General features: G+C 39.6%; 1 protein-coding gene across 3 annotated transcripts in view; it reads left to right on the top strand.

Moving 5' to 3' along the window:
- mms19 (MMS19 homolog, cytosolic iron-sulfur assembly component) overlaps nucleotides 1-16,867 on the top strand; it is a 65,674-nt gene that overhangs the window by 764 nt on the left and 48,043 nt on the right. For 2 of the 3 annotated variants that reach the window (XM_069900295.1, XM_069900296.1), the window contains exons 2-6: nucleotides 4,424-4,472; nucleotides 5,978-6,078; nucleotides 10,558-10,643; nucleotides 13,776-13,850; nucleotides 16,174-16,243. In XM_069900295.1, the coding sequence (XP_069756396.1) occupies nucleotides 4,424-4,472; nucleotides 5,978-6,078; nucleotides 10,558-10,643; nucleotides 13,776-13,850; nucleotides 16,174-16,243 (381 nt within the window). Of the gene's footprint in view, nucleotides 1-4,423; nucleotides 4,473-5,977; nucleotides 6,079-10,557; nucleotides 10,644-13,310; nucleotides 13,611-13,775; nucleotides 13,851-16,173; nucleotides 16,244-16,867 lie in introns of those variants that run through there. The other variant, XM_069900298.1, reaches the window with a different exon arrangement.

The raw sequence follows: 16,867 nt of genomic DNA, 5'->3' as shown, positions 1-16,867 counted from the left end.
TTTAAATCAATAAAGTGCAAAAGTAAGTCCTTAAGAGTCCCTGATTGAATCTGTTGTGAGTCTGATGGTGGAGAGGTGGCTGCTATTCCTGAACCTTGTGATATGTGAGTCTTAACAGTGTGTGCTGGGTGGTGTGGATCCTTGATGATTGTTGCTGCTTTCTGATGTTCTTGATGTTGGGGAGAGTTTTGCCTGTGATGACCTGGGCTGTGTTCACTACCTTTTGGAGGGCTTTGCGTGCACTGTGATGCAGTCAGTCAGAACTCTTTCCACCACACATCAGTAGAAATTTGCCAGGGTTTCTGCCAGTCATGCCAAACCTCTGCAAACTCATGAGAAGGTAGAGATGCTGATGAGCTTTCTTCACTATGCCATTAGTGTGTTGGATCCAGGAAAGATCCTCTGAGATAGCAACTCCCAAGAACTTAAATTTATTTGCTTACCCTGATCTCCCAATGATCCTATACATTTACATGTGTATGATGAATTTTTGTTTTGCACTGCCAATAAGTGGTAATTCTGTCTGACCTGCAGGAAAAAGAATGTCAGGGTTGTATGTGATGTCATGTATGTACTCTGACAATAAATCTGAAAAAATGGAATTTGAACTTGCATTTGCTTAATAGTTATCCAGGAACATTTTTGCTGGTTCTGTGTGATTAAATATAATGTGAACTTTTTTAGCTGGGTGATCTATTTTCTATGCAATAACTTTAACTGAGAGAGTTTGTCATATATTCCAACTCTGCATACTGTCTATATCAGTGATTCTCAACCTTTTCCCCATTCACATATCACCTTTAAGTAATACTTACTAACCACAGAGCACCTATGGTGGTCTGTGGTTAGTAAGGGATTACTTAAGGTGGTATGTAAGTGGGGGATAAAAGTTTGAAAACCCCTGGTCCATAGCCTGCTGTAACCTACTACAACCTTCAACACTATCCACAACACCTCCAACCTTCGTGTCATCTGCAAACTTACTGATACACCCCTGTACTTTTCGGCTTGGACTGCAGAGGAGCTTATTTTGTTTGAAGTGGTGTTACTAAAATGTACATTTATGGATGCTCAGTGTAGCAGTTAATGACATGACTGACCAATCCACAACTCTCTACTGCCTCTGAGGGAAGATTGCTGTGATCAACTAATGACAGGAGGTGTTTAATTGGTTTAAATATTAAGAACAGGAAGTGGTGGTATAGCAAATAAACAGAAATGCATCCTCTGCAGCTTCATGCTCTTGAACATCAAGATCTCAATCAATGGCCAATTCAATTGAGGTCGCCTCTCTTCTGATTGTAAAATAAGATTTAAAATTGTCTTATTTTCCCCCCCCCCCTCCGGTCTGCAACTTGTCCATTCTCCTCCACCATGCCCCACTCCAAATTCCCAATGTACATGTTAGTTGCCATTCTGTAGAAGAATAACTCGTTCAAAGAAAGCTACATGAACCCTGGCCCAAATTTGTCAATGAACTAGAAAATTTTACTTGTCCTACCATGGGCACAGTTCAATATATTTAAATTGATTTGTAGAAGAATTGCCCCATCCCATATGCTATGTTTTCAGAATTGTGTGGATTACATGCTGTCTATAAAGAGAGCAAGCAGATATAGGTGTTAACTATGTGAGAAACACAAAAAATCAATGAAGGAACTCAGCAGGTCAGACAGCATCCATGAGTAGAAATGATCAGTCAATATTTTGAGTAGAAATCCTTTGTAAATGATAGTGTCTTGATAATGTATTCTGACTTTAAATATTGACCTGTTGAGTTCCTATAGAAATTCTTTCTGCTCATTCAATAGTGACCTTTCATTATCTATGATGAAAGATGAATCCTGACTGATGATGGAAATGGATAATCTAGAGTCCCCTTAGTTTGTCAAAATGAGTGATTAGCTTCAGATAAGGTATCCTGAGTGGGGTAGTTAATTTAACAGTATGTGCTAATGTGGAATATGATATTATCCAATGAACCTTTTGGCTTTTTTCTTTTTGCAAGTTGTACTCACATTTAGAATGAAAATTGGCCATGCTAATGCAGTAGGCTTTAATTGCACCAACACATTCCCCAACCTCACAGAAAGGCTGAAGTGCTACTAATGGCAGTAGCACTGTGGAATGGCAATCAAAAATGGGCATAAAATATAAGCATTTTGTTTGGCCTAATTCAAAGGTTTCAGTTTTACTGTATATCTCTTGGAAAATTGTACATAGTTTTGTTGTCTCTTTGTGGAATTGCACCAGATCATTGATCAATACATTGCAGTATTGTGAATAACATCCACAAGCCTAAACAATTGTAAAATTTAAAAAGCGTGACCAATTGTGGCCTCCCATTTCAAAGTGAAATGTTATGTTATCATCTATAATAAGAACCTGCTATGTAAACAGTTTCCTGTATCGCTGTTGACCCTGGTTGCTCCTTCACAGTATAACACCACTGTTGTGTTCAACAATGTACAATGCTATGAGCTTTAAGAGTGTCTGATCCTTAACTCCATGAAGCTTTAAGCCCAGATTGCCCATGAATGTCAATCAATAGATGTATTGTTAGAGGATTGTCTTAATGCAAACTATAATGAATTTACACAATGTACACATACACCAAAATTCTTAGGCTGCAGCTAATCAGGTACTTTTAAAAAAAACAGTAATATACATAATTAAATTAAAAAGTAACAAATATGAGATAATATTCATGCTTATCTGAGTGCTTTTCGAGGTGTCTGAGCACTCCATCAGTGTTACAAGGGGCAATTCAAGAAAAGCTCACTGTTTAAAAAGAAGTGTTTTTGAATCTTCAGGTTTCTATACTTTCTGCCCAAAGGGAGTAGTGAGAAGAGGCTGTGACCAGGGTGATAGGGGTCCTTTATGATGTTGGCTGCCGCCTTGAGGCAGTACCTCAAATAGATGGGAGGTCAGAGCCTGTGATGGATGTGATTGTGTTTGTGATCTTCTCGAGACTTCTGTGTTCCTGTGCATTCAAATTACCAAACTAGATTGCGACGCAACCTGTCAGTAAATGTTCCATGGTACACCTGCTCAAGTTTTCTTTTTTAAATATTCAATGATGTGCCAAATCTCTTCAGACTCCTTAGAAAATTTAGGCATTGAAGTGCCATCTTTCTGATTGCCTCGATAGCTCCAGGAGAGGTCTTTTCAAATATAAACTCCCAGAAATTTCAAGGTTCGAACTCTCACCTCTGTCCCATCAATGCATACAGGTGGATGATCCTTTCTTTCCTAAAATCAACAATATGCTCCTTGGTCTTGGTGATGTTGAGATTAAGATTGTTCTTCTGGTACCACCCAACCAGATTCTGACTCCTCATTTCCAGTTATTCACCCAAGAACTGTGGTGTCATCAGTGAATTCATAGATTAACTTTAAGTCAAACTTGACTCTAGCTGTGTGTATAGGAATAGAGCAGGGGGCTAAGCATGGAGCCTTGGGGTAGCCCTGTATTTATGGTCAACATGGGCGGGGGGGGGGGGTGAGGAGGAGGTGGGGAATCTGCAGATGAGGAAGTAGAGAATCCAGTTGCAGAGGGTTGAATAGTCCCAGATTCTTTAATTTGGCCACCAGTTTTGTTGGTGTGATGATGTTGAATGCTGAGCTGTGGTCAACAGCAGCCTGACATTTACTTCTCTGGTCATGGTGATTGAACACCGAGTGGAGGGCTAGCAAGGTGACATCTGTCATTAAACTGTTTTGATGATGGGTCTAACTTTGTTGCCACTTCCATTGATTTGTTGACTTGCACCTCAAGTTCCCTCTGTATCTCAATGCTTCTGAGGTCCTTGCCATTTACTTTAATGGTCCAGCCAGTATTAGATGTCCCAAAATTCATTGTTGACTGGATTAAATTCCATCTATGACTGGTCTGCCTCACTTTTCAGCTGATCAGTATACTCTGGGTTTTCTTCAGATCGTATAAATCTTTCGCCTTTTACTTTTCAGCTGATCTATTTTATCTTGGGGAACTATCCTCACTATCTTCAATTACACTAATCTTGGACATCGGCAAACTTGCTAATCAGACAACAGACAAATGACAAATCAACATTGATCCCTGTGGTATACCAATAGTTGCTGACTTCTATAGAAGAGCGACCCTCCACTACTGCCCTCTCTTCATCAAGCTGATTTGGATTCAATTTGCCAAAAAATCTTGGCCCTCACATCTCTAACTTTCTAGATCTGCCTATTCTAATGGAGCTTTGTCAGAAGCCTTTCAAAAGTCCAAGTATGCTATGTCTACTTTCATCAATTTTCTGAGTAAACATTTAAAAAAAAAAAAAATCTATGGATAAATCCAATTTGTGAAGTCTGCAAGAGGGCAAAATAAATTGTTCAAGAATTGAGACCCCTGGTATGTGCTGTAAAATATAAACTGTGTTCTGTTTTCCCCTAGGTGTGATTAATGGGAAGTACACAGCGCTGGAAATTGTAGAAGCATTAGGGTAATGCAAACATCATTTGTTTTTCATTATTAGTTTTTCTTTTTCTGTAAATAGTAGAGAAGTGTTAAGATCACGGTCCCCAATTAAATTGATATAAAAACAGAACACGTCGGTGAAGGTCAGCAGATCAGGCAACATCTTGTGTGAGAAGGCAGAATTAACATTTAAGACCAATGATATTTCATAGGAACTTGGGCAAAGGTTATGTGTTTCACATTGAGGAAAGAAAACATTGCCAGATGGAGAGCTGTATTGGTTAGTTTTGTCTATTGTTGAATCAAGTGTTGATGTGAGTATTGCTTTAAATTTCTGCTGGAAGCATGCAAAGGATCAATTCATTTGCTGTTTTTCAAGAGATGTACAATTGTGGATAAATGTGCACAGAAGAACAAAAGTAGGCCTTTTATCCTTGTTATTCTTCAGTTTGTCCTGTGACTCCACTTGGTATGATCATGGCTAATCAATACTCAATATATTTGTCTTTGTCCTCCAATCCCTATATTCAGCAAAAAAGTTATGACTTTCCATCTTGAAATTTTCAATTGCCCAGTGTCCACAAACTTTTGGAAGGCAAATTTCTTATCAAATTATTTCACATCTAAGTAACCTTGTCCTAATCATTTGGATATATTGTGTTGTTTGAGTTCTTCCAGAAGAAATTGTCTACTAGGTCAAATCTTTTTCTTAAACATTTTAAATATTTTGATCAGCAAACCTTTCCAATTACATGCTTTCTGGTAGGCCATTTGGAAATGAAATTAGGAGAAATTTTTTCACTCAGTCATAGAAGTTCAGTGATTGAGTGAACAAAGAGAAGCAGAAGGGACTCAGCTGTTCAGGCAGCCACCTTGAAGAGAAATGGTTAGTCATTGATTTGGATCAGTACCCTTTATCAAGACTGGGAAGGAAGACTCAAGAAACGGGTTGCAAAATCCAAAGTGTTGACAGATCATTTCTCTCTCTGGATGCTTCCGAGTCCTTCCAGCTTCTCTTGGTTCATTTGAGATTCCAGCCTCTGCAGTTCTGATTCTCTAAGGTTCAGTCAATGATTGACTTCAAAACATAAATTATTACATTTCTGGGATTGAAGGATGAGGGAAAGGGCACATGAATGGTATTGAGAGAGAAGATCAGTAGTATCTTATTGAATAGAGAAGCTTTCTCAGTGGGGTAATTTGGCTTGCTTCTATTCCTATGTTTTGTGTTGTGTTCTGGTGCTTGCTGTTGGCAAGTGCAATGTTTAGAATTGGAGTGGGTTTACCTGAAGTACTTTTTCTGTCATTACTATGAACATTCATGTTTCTAAATTTAGGTGAAGTAAGATTGCTGTGTGTAGCACTGCATTTTGCAATAGTACATTCCTTTGAGAAAAACAGCATAAACTCTGGGGGTTTTTTGTGTAGAGTTGCATTTATTGCTTGTTATGTCATTGGTGATGGAACATCGTCCAATATATTAACTGACTGGATGCATTCTAATCACATTGTGTATGTTTTAATTGGTAGCGGAAGTTTAATAAATTCTGAGCCACGAACAAGAGGTCGAGGAGTGCATCTCCTGTCTCAGGTTCTGCTGCTATCTTATTCTTCACTCAACCAAAAAGAAGGTAAGAGGCTGTTTTCCCTCGGGTTAGGACGATGCCATGAAAAATATTTTTATGGCGGCATGGTTAGTGTAAGGGCTAGCACAATGTTACTCTAGCAACAGTGACCGGGCTCAAACCTGATGATGTCTATAAAGTTTGTACATTCTCCCTATGTCTGCATGGGTTTTCTCCAGGTATTCCAGCTTCCTCCCATCGTACTGGGGATTGTAGGCCAATTGGGTGTAATTGGGCAGCAAGGGCCCCTGGGCCGGAAAGGCCTGTTACCATGCTGTATGTCGAAATTTAAAATTTAAACTTGAGAAGATGTGATATTTTCAACTAGGCAGTATTGGCTTCAAATGGACATTGTGATGTAGGCTATTTACAAGAGAAAAAGAAGTCCATCGATGTTGGGAATGGAAGAAGTAAAAGGACAGTTGTTGCATTTTCCACTGTAAGAATGAAGATGGATGGTAGAGATGGAATAGGGAGTCATGGAGGTTTGGGCTGAGGACTTCTGGCCAAAGAAATAAGTATGGAGAGAGCAGCTTTCATCTCATGTGATGTCTGGCATATAATTTATTAAGATTGGGGCACTGAGAATGAAGATGCTGTCTCTGTTAGGACTAGTTGTCCCCAATCTGAGCAGGAGATCAAGAGTTGGATTAAAAGAGATGGTTTAGATGGATCAGAGGAAAATTAAGTGGAAAAAGGGTCTGGAGGGATATTTTCAGAATTTAACAAGTGTTGTAGTTTGTGATCTTTTGCTCTGAAAGAAAAACATTGGAATGGCAATGGTTAGAATTGTACTGCTCTATACACCAGGTTAGATACCATTGGCATTGTGGTATTGGGATGTAAATGAAGTAATTGGATGCATTTGGTGGATCAGGGAATTGCTGCATACTTTCTAGGTAGGGGTGATAGGAAATACTTGAAGTTGCTATATACATTTGTGCTTTTCTCAAAACATTTAATTTCTTTTTCATAGTTTCCTTAGGCTTGTGATCCTGGCCTGTTTCTGGTCACCTCATGCAATGCTGTACCTTTGCCAAAACCTGATTTAGATTATTCAGTAAAATAATGAGAATGAATCAGCTGTTTTTGCTAAACAAGTCTATTGTGCAGAGCACATTTCTTTACTATAGTGTAAGGGCATCAGTCATCATGATTTTGCAGAACAGAATGAGTTAAACTTAAAGTGGGAGAAAGTACAGAAGGAAAAATGTACAAAACCAAATCTCCCTGTGGTGTTGCTCACATTATGGGAGAAGTTTTGCTGCTTTCCAGTCATAAATAAAGGTATGCTAACCTTGTATGACAAAAAATAAATATTATAATGCCATAAAGTGTTTGCTATGTCCATTATCATTTTTCCAGATCATATCATTGGTGAATTGCTTTCATAATGGTTTTTTTTTTGTTTTAACTGGGTTTGCATCTTGAGGTCAACTGGATCCAGAGTTGCAACAAAATCATTGACGTCATTCTTCAACATTACTGTTTCCTTGTTGTTGAAATATGAATTAACCTTTTTTAAAAAACTTTCAGTTAAAACACTGTGCGAGAAACGAGAAACTCATCAAGGTTTACCTTCATTACTTTGAAGGGCTCAAGCCTGAAACATTGGTTATGTATCTTTATCTTTCCTATATAAAGTACAATGGTGAGTTTCTCCAGCATTGAGTTTTTACTTCAACCACAGTGTCTGCAGGCTTTCATGTTTTACTCTTTTAAAAATTCAGATGCATTACAATGTGGGGGAGTGTTGCAGATGGGAGAAAAGCAGTGGACAGCAGAAATACCTATTTTCCATCCCTCAGTACTGACTGACAATGTGAAGACAGCATTTCCAGGTTGCTTGTGTTCCTCTGGGGATTTTGTCTGCACTTCTGGGCATAATTAGCACCTATGATTTGGATGTGGTGATGTGTTGTGTTGGTACAAATAATACCATTCTTCTTTTGGCACCTTGCAGGGGAAAATGTCCCAGGTTGTCTTGGCACAGTGTGTGCAAGATGAGTGGATTTTTATTGCATTTATCCATCGCACAGTGCCATCTACCATCACGGGATCTGTCCTATTGACCCACTGATTTCTTTCTTACCCAAAAATCCCTTTCCCTCCCCACCCTTTTTTAAAAAAAAATGTGTGTGTGTGTGATATAATAATAATAAATAGAAATACAAATTCTATTTTTAATCCTTCTCTTTCACCAAAGTCTGCAGCACAACATCAAACTAGGCTTCCTTGCTTCTTGGTTGCTCTCATTGATGCTGTAGAGAAGGTGCACCCTGAAAGTTTTGCAACTGAAGTGTTGCCATTTGTATCACGTGAAGGATTGGACCACCCAATCGTCCATTGTTGCATTAGCACTGAGCTGATTAATCAGGTTACATTGAGGTTGTAATAGTAACAGGATGTCAAACTCTTTACAAAGATATTCACAGGACTTGAGCATAATAGTTATGTAGAAAGATTGGAGCGAGTAGAGTTATTTGGATTGTATTTAATTGACATGTCGAGATGAATTGAGCTAGGAGAGAGGTAGATCATTGGAGGTATAGGTTGAAATGATTGGGCGACGTGGTTTGGGTAGCGGTGAGCGCAATGCTGTTCCAGTGCCAGCGACTGGGGTTCGAATCCCACGCTGTTAGGAGTTTGTACGTTCTCCCCATGTCTGTGTGGGTTACCTCTGGGTGCTCTGGTGTCCTCCCACCCTTCAAAACATACAGGTGTAATTGGGCGGCACGGGCTCATGGGCCAAAAGGGCCTGTTACTGTGCTGTATGTTTAAATTATTGTAAAATTAAATTATAAACAGTTTCGAGGATATTTGAGGAAACTTTATTTTACCCAAAGTTGGTGCTGATCTGAAACTTCCTCAAAAGATGGTAGAGACAGGAAGCCTCATTTGATTTGGAGTACTAAAATAAGCAATTAAGGAGTCATGATCTACACGTATGAGAGCTGAGAAGGGAAATTAATTTCAGTAACGCAACATTTGGCTGGTATGGGAAAACGGGCTGATTTATTAGAACACTACAGCACAGAAACATGCCCTTTGGCCCTTCTAGTCTGTGCTTAGTCCCACTGACCTGCACCCAATCCATAGCTTCCATATCTCTCCATCCAGGTACCTGTCCAAATTCTTCTTAAATGTAAAAATTGAGCCTGCGTTCACCACCTAAGCTGGCAGCTCATTCTGCACTCCCACCACTCTCTGTGTGTGACGAAGCTTGCCCTCCATTTTCCCCCTAAACCTTTCACTCTTAACCCATGTCCTCTGGTTTGTATCTGACCTACCATCAGTGGAAAAAGCCGATTTCTATTTACTCTGTCTATCCCCCTCATAATTTTAAATACCTTTATCAAATCTCCCCTCATTCTACACTCTGGGGAATATAGACCTAACCTGTTTAACCTTTTCCTGTAACTCAGTTCCTGAAGTTCGGGCAACATCCTATTAAATCTTTTCTGTACACGTTCTATCTTATTGATATCTTTCCTGTAGTTAGGTGACTAAAATTGCACGTAATACACCAAATTTAGCTTCATCAATGACTTTACTATTTGACCATAACATCCCAACTCCTATACTCATTACTTTGATTTATGAAGGCAAATATGCCAAAAGCTCTCTTTACAACACTATGCACTTGTGACGCCACTTTCAGGGAATTGATTATCTGTATTCCCAGGTTCCTCTATTGTACCATACTCCTCAGTGGCCTTTCTTGGTTTGTCCTTTCAAAATGCAACACCTCATATTTGTCTGCATTAAATTCCATCTGCCATTTTCCAGCTGGTCCAGATCCCTCTACAAGCTCTGAAAATCTTCTTCGCTGTCCACAAAGCCTCCAATCTTATTGTCATCTGCAAACTTGCTGATCTAATTGACAACATTATCATCCAGATCATTGATCTAGATGGCAAACAATAATGATCCCAGCACTGATTCCTTTGAATGATTGCATTCTCTTTTCTGTGCCTTAAGTTATTTGATTCTATGATATTTTCAAGTACTAGAATAAAATTGCATGTTTGGCTTTCGTATACAAGACTCCTAGTTCTTAACATTTCTTTGCTCTACTGACAGTAGACATTCTAACTGACCAACAGGAAAAAGAATCTCCAGGTTTTGTGATGTCCTGTATGTGCTTCGACAACATATCTGAACTTTGAATTGTTTATTATGGTTACAGAAACTGGCAAGTTAGAAATTGAAATCTACATTCCCACCAGGTGAAATTGAATTTGCATAATATGTATCTGAGAGACTGAACACTAAAGCTGTCAAGCATCAGTAACTCAAATTAGTTTGATCATGTCCTGTAGTTTCTGTCCAGATTGTATGCAATATTGTTACCATAAGATGGTTGACTCATCGTGCCCATGGAAAATGAATGCTACTTGGATGCATCTTTTTGGCAGCTAAAAATATGATATTACACCTATATCAGTTTCATCCATTATTATTTACATCTTACTTTTCTTTCAGTGGAGGTATTGGTAATCTTCTATATTGATCGATTGAAGGATCATCACCTCCTAACACCTTATGTACTGCAAGGACTGAAAGCCCTGGTAAGGATTTTTTTTTAAAATTTGCTCTTTAATTGTTTTGTATTCAGTAGGAAGAAGATATTTCTGCCTTGAATTCTTCTCTTTTTTTCCCCCTTCGAATGATTACAAATGGACTTCCGAGATTATATCCAGCTCAGTCTGGAAGGAGATTAGTTTCTTCTCTTGTTTCAAGGAGATGTAGTGAACAGCAAAGAAGGCTCCAAAGCTTGCAGGTAGATTTAATAAAGACCCAAGTATGAAAACCAAGGCAGGACATGCTCAGTAAATGGGTTTCAGGTAGGGTGCTGAGGAGTCTGGTAGAACAGAGGGATCTGGGAATACAAATACATAATTCCCTGGAAATGGCAGCACAGGTAGATAGATTTATAAAGAGAGATTTTGACACATTGAACTACATTTTAAAGAAAGTGTTGAGTATAGGAGTTGGGATGTTAAGGTAAAGTTGCACAAGACATTGGTGAGGCCAAAGTTGGAGTATTGTGTGGAGTTTTGGTCACCTAACTGCAGGAAATATACGAGAGTGCAGAGAAGATTTACTCAGGTGTTGCCTAACTTCCGGAACTGAGTTACAGGGAAAGGTTAAACAGGTTAGGACTTTATTCCCTGGAATGCAGAAGAATGAGGGGGGATTTTACAGAGGTATACAAAATTATGATGGATAGAGTAATTGCAAGTTGGCTTTTCCACTGAGGTTAGGTGAAATACAAATCAGAGGACATGGGTTAAGGGTGAAAGGGGAGAAATTTAGGGGAGACACGAGTGGAAATTTCTTCACACAGAGTGATGAGAGTATGGAATGAGCTGTCAGCTGAACGTGGGCTTAATTTTAACATTAAGGAAAAATTAGACATGGATTGGGGGAGGTATGGAGGGATATAGACTGGGTTTCAGGTAGTGGAACTAGACCGAATAATAGTTCAGCACAGACTAGGAGGGCAGAAGGTTTTCTCTGCTGTAATGTTCTATGATTTAACTTTTTTGGAATCTGGTGGTAGGTGATCTTTGCAACATGTGGACCAGGATCCTTGTCTTTCTGAGGCTCTGGTCATGGGGTTTCAAAGGAATAATTGCTTTTACTAACTTGCCACACTCTAGATATGGAAATGTCTGATTCCTTCCTGTAGAGCAAGTGCCAATTTTATTTTTTTTAACAAAAAATCAAAGAAAGAAATTGTCACATAGAGCTTTTGCATCATTGGTACTTCCTTCCATTGATATATTTTCATTTGCATGCACAACAAAGCTGAATTGCGATTCTAGTCTGGAACGATTTATTTGCTCTTGGTGCGTCGCCATCAACGTTTGGAAGTTGAAACAGGTCACTCAAGTTTTCCCAAGATGGCCGTGTGAATGCTCTCCTTTGATGCCTTTCTGTTGTCCTTGTCACTTTGAGATACAAGCTACAGCTCTCAAGAAGTCACTCGATGACTTGGTGTTTAAAATTTGCGTTTGCAAATTCCCCACTGATTTCATTTTTGTTTTGTATGTAGCAGCAGTTATCTGGATTTGCCTATTTATGTGAACAACCTTGTATCTCAAAGGCCTGATTAACTGCAGAATATTGAGAGAAAAAACATTCTTCTCACACTACAGCAGTGACTTCTGTGCTTTGGCTATAAAGTATGACAGACAGTTGGAGGCCACAAAGACCGATATAATGCATATTCTTTCCATCTGGCTATGTACACACTGACGACAGGCAACTTTTTTTATTCAGAGGAGAATTTCTGACTGAGCTTATTTTTATTTTCCTTCTAACATGGTCATTAGAAATCAACTGATCTTATTCTTCCATATCATAATCCTTTGGCACTGCTGAGATTGCTCAGCATCATGACCACCTTATAACCCCACCTTCTGTTTAATGATTACAAGCATCGTAGACAGGACCATTATTGCCCTTTGCGACATTGTTTGAGTCAATCACCTGGCAATGGTTCTGAAGCCACAGGAACACTATATCTAATTGGGACAGTAGATTTTCTATCCTAAAGGCAGAAGTGAACCTGACATTCATTTGATGAGCATTGTTATTTTTTAATTCCGTATTTATTTGGTATACTAAATATAAATTTCCAAACTGCTGTGGTGGGCTTGGAATTGCTCTCCAAATTGATTGTCTGGTCCTCTGGATCATTCATCCAATACTACAAAAATTGCTTCATTTCCTAGTGTATTTTTGATTGGTCTTTGATGCAAGCCAATGCATTTTTTTTGTAGTTTCAGCCCAAGGCATCATAATGTTGTGAAAAGCAACCACAGTAGAATTTCCCCCTTATCCGACACCCATGAGGATCGTGGATATTCAAATTTTCTGGTTGACTGAGCCTCACTCTTCTAATGCCTAGTACCTCTGCATTAAGAATACACAATTTAAAAGACAAAAGAAGATGGAAAATGTAAAGTAATTTGAAAAATAAGAATCAGTATTGTAGTCTTTAATTATATAATGATCACCTTAATAAAGTAATTCCCCTAACTTATAATTTAATTTGAACCCTGGTCACTGGCAGTGTAACAATGTAGCGGTGACCACTAACTGTCATAATTAACCCCGACCCCTAAGTTTACAGATAAAGTCTTACTAATGAAGATGAAGACTCTTACTAGGCAGAGATAGGGAGGCACTTTGGCAGAGTTGCCTCAGCAGCGCATGACTCTGTCTGGGTCTTCCTACTGGGTGCTGCCATTTCATTCCAATGCAACTTTATCGAAACTTGATTTAAAAACAGCAGTTGTGGCCGGAGCATGACCGGGGTGTTCTACTTAAATGAAAGTTTGCTCCCATCCTCACCAAGGGGTTGTGTGTTGCTTCGGAGAGCATTTACTTTCAGACCTTCCTCGCGCGGACAACTCGACTCGCCTCCATACAAGTGGTGACAACGTAAAGAATGCACGCAGGTTCATTGCTAGTTCAGTGGGGCAAACCTGCGTGTGTCCAACAGAGCCTCAGTGCTCGCCTGCAAGGTCGAGCTACCAAATCTTATTTATTTGAAATCTATTATTTTACCCCCACCCCACCAGTTAACTGAATTCCAGATAATGGGGATTCTACTGTTCATCATTGAGATTGATGGAAGCCTATGTACATTTGACTGTCTTGAATAACTTTACTTTTTACTTCACTTTTAGAGCACGAGTTCTGTTCTGCCAGAAGGGTTGGCTGTGGCAGTTTTGAAGGCATTGTTTCAGGAGCTACATGTTCAGGTGAGTGTCAGAAACTCCCACAGAACCCAAAAGAAAGCTCTCCCCAGGTTGTGGACACTTTTGCATATGAACAAGCTCCCATAAAATTATTCCAGATTCTTTTATTGGTACATAATAAAACTGATATAATATTACACGAAACAGCCTTTAGTCTGTTGTAAGGCAGGCAAAGATTTGCCTTCAGTAGAAATCGCACAGTATCGGTTGCAGTCAGAGAAAGAGAAGCAAAAGAGAGTCCCTTGAGTGTCCGTGGATTCGCCTCCAGTGCTTCCCGCAGCCTCTGCAGCTGCACAGACTCCTGTTCAATCCATCGGCAACGGTCTTCAGATCCAAACCTCCACACGATCAGGACATTTTCAGTGCCTGAAGCACCTTGGGAGCTTGTCCCACCCTGGGCACCCTCTCACATTGCGGTCCTGATAACTGGGTACCCTTTCAGCCCGTCTTGAGCCAGTCACCAGAGTCCTTTGATTGCAAGTCGCCTGCAACCTACGTGGGTTCCTCTCCTCGAGTTACCAACAGCCTGACACTTGCGTGTTCTTCAGCTGCAGAGTTCCTTGCTGGTTTCTTCCGTGGTCACTGTCCAGTAGGGTTGTCTCCTCTGCTTCTCCTTTTCAAATGGTGGTCAGGGAGGAGTGTTCTCCCTGTTTTCTGGTGCTTGGTACCTATCCTCTGTTTCCCCTTTGGGCTGCTACCAAACACAGATGCTGACATCTTGTGCCCAGACCCCAAAGTCGCAGGATTTTTAAATAAAACATCATCAGCTCCTTTAACAGGCCTTTTAAAGTCTGTATGAAGCCCTTGATTGAATCCTCAAGGTAACACTGTCTCTCCCTGGGTATGCATTAGTGGCAATGCTGCCGTTACCGCAGCTCGAGCAGCAGCTGGCTTTTTTTTAAAAATCGTAACTTTGTGCAGTATTGAAACGGGCCCTTTGACCTGACTTGTTCATGCTGTCTCAGATGCAGCCCAAGACTCGTCCCATTTACCTGTGTTTGGCACATATCCCTCTTAAACCTTTCCTGTGTACCTGTTCATATGTCTTTTAAACTTTATCTCAAAAAGCTTCTTTACACATTACACTTGTTCACATTTGAGCTTGTTACAAAAGTTTAGTCCATGCAAGTTAAAGTCGCCCTTGATTGTTGAATTACCTCAGTCACACCCACCTTTCATTTCTTGATATATGCCTGTTGACATATACATGACTGCATCTGCTAGAAACTGAAACAACAATCTGCTGGAGGAACTCTGCAACGGTTCTGGCCTGAAATGTTGACTTTGAAATGGTTCACTCTACACCAGGAGTGGTGAAACTCTGACCACCAAGCCAAATGTGGTCCATTAGGAAAAAAACAGCTGCTGTAACGACTGCATTGCTGCTGGTGTGGACCCACAGAGAGTATGGAGCAAAGTCTCAGTGCTCCCCTGTGGGGTTCAACAGCCCAGTCTGACTACCGTTGGCTCTGCACAGGCTTTAAACAGCCTGTGAAAAGAGCCAACAGTGATTGAAGACTGCTGGGATTAATATTGTTTGGCCTGTGACTCCTTTTTCTGTATCTGGCCCACAAACAAAAAAGGTTTGGCCACCTCTCCTCTACACAGTCTGCCTAATTGACCCACTATGGTTTATCTTTCTTTCAATTATTTCTATCTTCCTTTTGAATTATTAAATTCAAAAGTCCATTAAATTCAAATGTGAATTTGTTCATTTCTACAAACATTGGAACAAGTTTCCCTTTCAGCCGTTTTAGTCTTTCTTCTCAATTTTGTGCTTTTTGATACCATTCCTTTCTGATTTGTGGGTGAAATCAACCTGTGGGTGTGTATGTGTGCAAAGGCACCAGATGGTTTTCTGGGGATGGCCTGCACTACTGTTGAGAGAAAACCCAGATTAATATTCTAGGAGAAGGCATTCTTCAGAATCCCTGCTAGGTTGAAGAACCTTTTTTTCCTCCATAGAGACTTGGATGTTTTTAATTTCTCAAAACATTGATTCATTGGACCATTTAATGTCTTTAATGCAATGTGGTGATTTGTTTGATATATTGTAGGCATTTGTAATGGAAATGAATGAATGATTGGGCAGAATGGTTAGTGTAGCAGTTTACGCAATGCTATTGCAGCGACAGTAACCTGGGTTCGAATTGGGAGTAGGTTAATTGAGTATTTGGGTTGCACTGGGTCATGGGCTGAAAGGCCTGTTATGGTGCTTTGTCTTAAGTTTTTTTTAAAATTTAAATGTTCTTAGCCACATGGGGTACAGGATAGATTCATTGGAGACAAATGTGGACTTTTAAAAATGTTCTTTTCTTTCCTCCAGTCTCTATTGCAATCTGACCGACACTCTGTATACAACATAATCAGCAATTTTATGGACACCAGAGAGCAAGGTAATTTTTAAATTTAAATTACCATTTTTCATCTGACATTTTTAAAAGGAACAAGAGCTTTAATGGAGAGCAGTCAGAAAAGTAGAGCTGAGGCCAATATCAGATCTATGATCTTGAGTGTCTGCCAGTTTAAGGAGCTATTTGGCATCTTATGTGTTCCACAATAGAAAATATTGTTTCACGATAGATGAGAAAGGTAATCCAAGTCAAATCCACTGTGTCCCTTATTCTTCTCCATTCCCAGTTAGAGCAACCACCCTTTTTTCGGAGGATTTCAAGTTTTGTAATTATAAGTTCACTCATTTGGGCCACAAATTATCTTGCTCTATTTTCCTTGATAATCTCCTCAATTGGAAATATTCTGGTCTCCATTTATGAACTATTAGTTGCCCTTTCTCATCCAAAGCTTTAGGAAGCAAGTTTTTTTTAAAAAATGGTTTCATTCCTAAAAGATCTGGATACGATTCAAGTAAAAACACAAAATGCTGGAGAGGCTCAGCAGGTCAAGCAGTGTCCATGTAAAAGAACATGGGCACCAGCCTGAAATGTCAGTTCTGTATCTTTGCCTTTGCTACATAAGGGACACTGTTTGACCTGCTGAACTTACCCAGCATTTTGTGTGGC

The sequence above is a fragment of the Narcine bancroftii genome, chromosome 10 (assembly GCF_036971445.1).
Source record: "Narcine bancroftii isolate sNarBan1 chromosome 10, sNarBan1.hap1, whole genome shotgun sequence".
NCBI classification, from domain to species: Eukaryota; Metazoa; Chordata; class Chondrichthyes; order Torpediniformes; family Narcinidae; genus Narcine; species Narcine bancroftii.
This window is presented reverse-complemented; position numbering and strand designations above follow the sequence as displayed.